The sequence below is a fragment of the Silene latifolia genome, chromosome 10, assembly GCF_048544455.1.
Source record: "Silene latifolia isolate original U9 population chromosome 10, ASM4854445v1, whole genome shotgun sequence".
Classification (NCBI taxonomy): Eukaryota; Viridiplantae; Streptophyta; class Magnoliopsida; order Caryophyllales; family Caryophyllaceae; genus Silene; species Silene latifolia.
In genome coordinates, this window is record NC_133535.1 from 102,383,852 (window position 1) to 102,388,072 (window position 4,221).

Sequence of the window (4,221 nt, forward strand, 5' to 3'; positions counted from 1 at the left end):
AGAGACAGTAACACTGCTTACTTCCATGGGGCTATAAAAAAGAGGATTAGCATAAACAAGATCATTCAGATTGAAGATCAACATGGTATTGTATGTACTAAAAGCCAGACCATTCGGAATGCTTTTCTTGACTATTATCAAACTCTCCTAGGCAGTAACAAACCTATTGAAACCGTGAGGCAATGTGTGCTTAACGAGGGACAATTCTGTACTCGGGAACATGCTCTACTGCTGAATGCTCCTGTGACCAATGATGAAATCAAAAAGATATTTTTTGACACTCCAGCTGATAAATCTCTAGGACCTGATGGATACACTAGTGCCTTTTTCAAAGACAGTTGGGATGTCATAGGAGAAGATGTGTGTGATGCTATAAAATATTTCTTCTCCACTTGTAAGCTTTTGAACCAGATAAATGCCACTAATATTACTCTAATACCTAAGTGTGAGAGGCCAACCACTGTCAAACAGTTCAGACCTATTGCATGTTGTAATATGATTTATAAGGTTATATCTAAATTGTTATGCAATAGACTTGTACAAGTCTTGCCTGATATCATCAGTGACAATCAAGGGGCCTTCATAAAGGGGAGATCTATTATTGAGAATGTTCTAATATGTCAAGACATTGTTAAGCTTTATAACAGAAATGATGTGTCTCCAAGATGTTTGTTTAAAATTGATCAACAAAAAGGTTATGACACCGTGGAATGGGAGTTTGTTGAGCAGTTAATCTAGGGTTTGAATTTTCCTTATGATTTCACTCATAAAGTAATGACTTGTATAAGATCCACATCTTTTTCCTTATGTCTCAATGGGAGTATCTTTGGTTACTTTAAAGGAAAAAGAGGATTGAGGCAAGGAGACCCTATTTCCCCTCTTATCTTTACTATCTGCATGGACTACTTAACCAGAATGATTAACTATGCTGTGTCTAGATGGCCATTCCAATACCATCCCCTCTGTAAGGCATCCAAATTGAATCATTTGATGTTTTCTGATGATCTTTTAATGTTCTGCAAAGGAAATGCTGCTTCTATAATGTTGTTACTCAGGGTATTCTCATCCTTCTCCAGAGCTTATGGTCTGTCTATGAATAGTTCCAAGTCTGAAGTGTACTACAATGGAGTTGGCCAACAGCTAAAGGACGATATCCAATGGGCTACAGGCTTTGTGGAGGGCTCTATGCCATTCAGGTATCTTGGAGTCCCTATTAAAGTAGGTAGACTGACTAAGTCTGAGTGTAACACTATAGCTGAGAAGATGGTGAGTAGAATCAGGAGTCTTGGGGCAAGAAAAATCTCTTATGCAGGTAGAGTGGTGCTGATTAATTCTGTTCTTAATACACTCTACTCATATTGGGAAAGTATCTTTCTCCTACCAAAAAGCATCATTAAGAGGATTGAAGCCATATGTAGGAATTACCTATGGGATGGCAATGTTGAATATCATAGAGTCACTCTTATTGCCTGGGACAAGGTTACTCTGCCTAAACATGAGGGGTTGCCTGGGCATCAAGAAAGCACGGGTTTGGAACTATGCAACCGTTGCTAAGCTGGTGGACTGGATTTATGGGAAGGCTGATAGATTTTGGATCAGATGGATTAATCAAGTGTACTTAAAAGGAAGGGACTGGCATGAATATGAACCTCCTGCTGATGCTGCCTGGTCCTGGAAGAATATATGCAAAGTTAAGAATTTGATGAAAGCTGGGTACACTGATGGACACTGGACTGCTGACCCTAGAGGTTATTCCATCAGAAATGGTTATGAATGGCTTAGGATGCAACAGCCTAAACAAGACTGGGTATCTCTGGTTTAGAGCAAATGGAACATCCCCAAACATGCCCTTATTGTTTGGATCATAATGAATAATGGACTGAATGTGAAGGAGAAGCTTTGCAAAATTGGCTACTGTACAGATGATAGATGCCTAATCTGTGACAGTTACCCTGAAACATAGGAGCATCTATTCTTTAACTGCAGATACAGCCAGCAAATTCTGTAGAAGATGGAGCTTTGGTGTGGCTTTTCACTACAGGTTAATAGGACCACAGGAGCATTGCCTCCAAAAGTGTGCCTAAAGCAGAAAGTTCACTTCCTGGTGTTGGCTGCTTGCTATTACCAGGTATGGACACAAAGAAACAATGTCAGGATGAACCACGTGTTGCTTAAACCAGATAAGGTAACTGAGCATATTATTGATGAAGTCAGGAGCAGAATCAGAAGGAAACTCAAGGAGCCAGTATCAAGCAGTGACAAAGTGTGGCTGGCAAAATGGGGCATGCTGTGAGTATGCTTGGAATCAGTTTGTGCTAAGGTAGGGTTTCCCTACTCAGTTGACTGTTTAATTGATTTAAGATATGTGTTGTAATTGTTATACGATTGATATTGTGATTGATTGTTGTTGGTGGATTGGAGTATGGTGTTAGTGTTAGTGATGTTCGCGAGGTGCGTCCTCGGCTGAGTGGAGTCACTTGCGGGAGTGGCTTCACGCCCTAGTTTCGTCCTCTAAGAAACCCGCCACATGAGGGGATGTGCACATTAATGATCAGGGTTATCGCTCATTGATGAGCGGGGCTTAGGTGGGTACGTCTACGGTCCCCCACTAGCAGGGCTACACACTTTAGTGTGTAGTCAGTTATATGATGAGATTGGGAGTTGAAGCTGGATTGTGATCAACTGTTTATCTTATCGTACTTTGCCTTATTTTGATTATGCAGTAAACTGACCCCGTTGTTGTTATCACTTCGGGGATGGTGAGCAGATTATGACAGGTGATGATGGTCTTTAGCTTTGGGGACGAGATGGGAGTCATCACTTCAAGTCTAGCTTCTGCTGTAAAAAAAATGAGATTTATTGTTTTAGTTTTAGTTTTAGTTGTTAAATACTAGCAAATATTTATTTTGGTTTTATTTTTGGAACATGTAATCGTTAATTGTTTATACTTTAATAAATGTCCTTTTGGAATGGTAACTTTGATATAATAGCCTCAGGAAACCGAGATGGTGATGGTCTCTCATGATAGGGTGGTCCTGGTAAGGCACCTTGGTATGCGGGGGTGTTACAAAGTGGTATCAGAGCGACGATTCTGGAACCTACAACTAATGAACCTAATGATTATAGGGAGTTTAAATAAAATGAACCCGGGGAGAGTTGTTTGGAGCTACCGCAAAGACTTGGGAGACGTCCCCAAGTCGCATATAGGCCCTTACGATCTCGAGCCGGTCCCATGGGGGAGTCTCGGGAACCGTTGTGTGTATAAAGCTATGTGTGTGGTACTTGCAGTTGTGAATCTTGTGAAGTTGTTGGATGAAATGATGGAAGAATTTGAACATGGTAATACATGAAAAGTGAATTGCGTAGTTGAATATGATAGACTTTGAGCATGTTATGTGTTTACTACTTGGCTTTTGAAAAGGGTAGTGGAGTGTCGTATATATATATATATATATATATATATATATATATATATATATATATATATATATATATATATATATATATATATATATATATATATATATAAAAAGCATGATTAAGTATGTTAACGCAAGTTTATAGCTCGTTTTTGGCATGACTCGGCCGAGCAGGTTGGGTACTCGACCGAGTAGGGGATACTCGGCCGAGTAACCAGGCACTTGACCGAGTGTTGATTGTTCTGTACGTAGCAGTAGCTACTGGTTTGTGACCACTCGACCGAGTAGTAGAGTATACTCGACCGAGCAGTAAAGTATACTAGACCGAGCAGTAGAGTATACTCGACCGAGTATCACCATACTTGACCAAGTATGTTTTCTGTGTTTTCGACGTTTGGCTACTAGAGTGGAACACTCGGCCGAGTAATATTAGTACTCGACCGAGTATCTCACCATACTCGGCTGAGTGCTTCTTTGGCGGAGGGTCTTGTTTATTTTGAGCCGTAGGCTATGTGCTTATGTTTCCTTGCTTCTTTCACCTCAAAATGCCGCCAAAGAGGTCAGTAGCGTACATCCAAGCCTCAGAGATGACTACGGATGGGTGATGGGTTAGATGTCGTCGGGTCTCCCAATCAAACACATTTATATTCTCAACAAACAACTAGTTAGTGGTAAGTCGAGGTCGATCCATGGGACGGTATGCTTTGGGTTCTAAGTATATCTATCTCAATTTATGCTAGTGTCACAATTGATGGGGTTTGTAATTGTATTCTAAATTAATGAAAGTAACAAAATAAAGCAA

General features: G+C 40.3%; 1 protein-coding gene across 1 annotated transcript; it reads left to right on the plus strand.

The window, feature by feature from the left end:
• The first annotated feature begins 774 nt into the window (after nucleotides 1-774).
• LOC141607982 (uncharacterized) lies at nucleotides 775-2,293 on the plus strand. Its single transcript, XM_074427332.1, has 3 exons — nucleotides 775-1,312; nucleotides 1,419-1,807; nucleotides 2,042-2,293. The coding sequence occupies exons 1-3, from the start codon at nucleotides 775-777 to the stop codon at nucleotides 2,291-2,293; spliced, it is 1,179 nt and encodes a 392-aa protein (XP_074283433.1).
• Nucleotides 2,294-4,221: the final 1,928 nt, after the last annotated feature.

Excerpts from the sequence above, each read along its gene's own strand:
- LOC141607982 (XM_074427332.1), top strand. The coding sequence starts at position 775 with ATGACTTGTATAAGATCCACATCTTTTTCCTTATGTCTCAATGGGAGT. Across the intron at positions 1,313-1,418 it reads AAGAAAAATCTCTTATGCAG|GAATTACCTATGGGATGGCA; the intron begins GTAGAGTGGTGC and ends AGCCATATGTAG. Across the intron at positions 1,808-2,041 it reads AACAGCCTAAACAAGACTGG|GTTAATAGGACCACAGGAGC; the intron begins GTATCTCTGGTT and ends TTTTCACTACAG.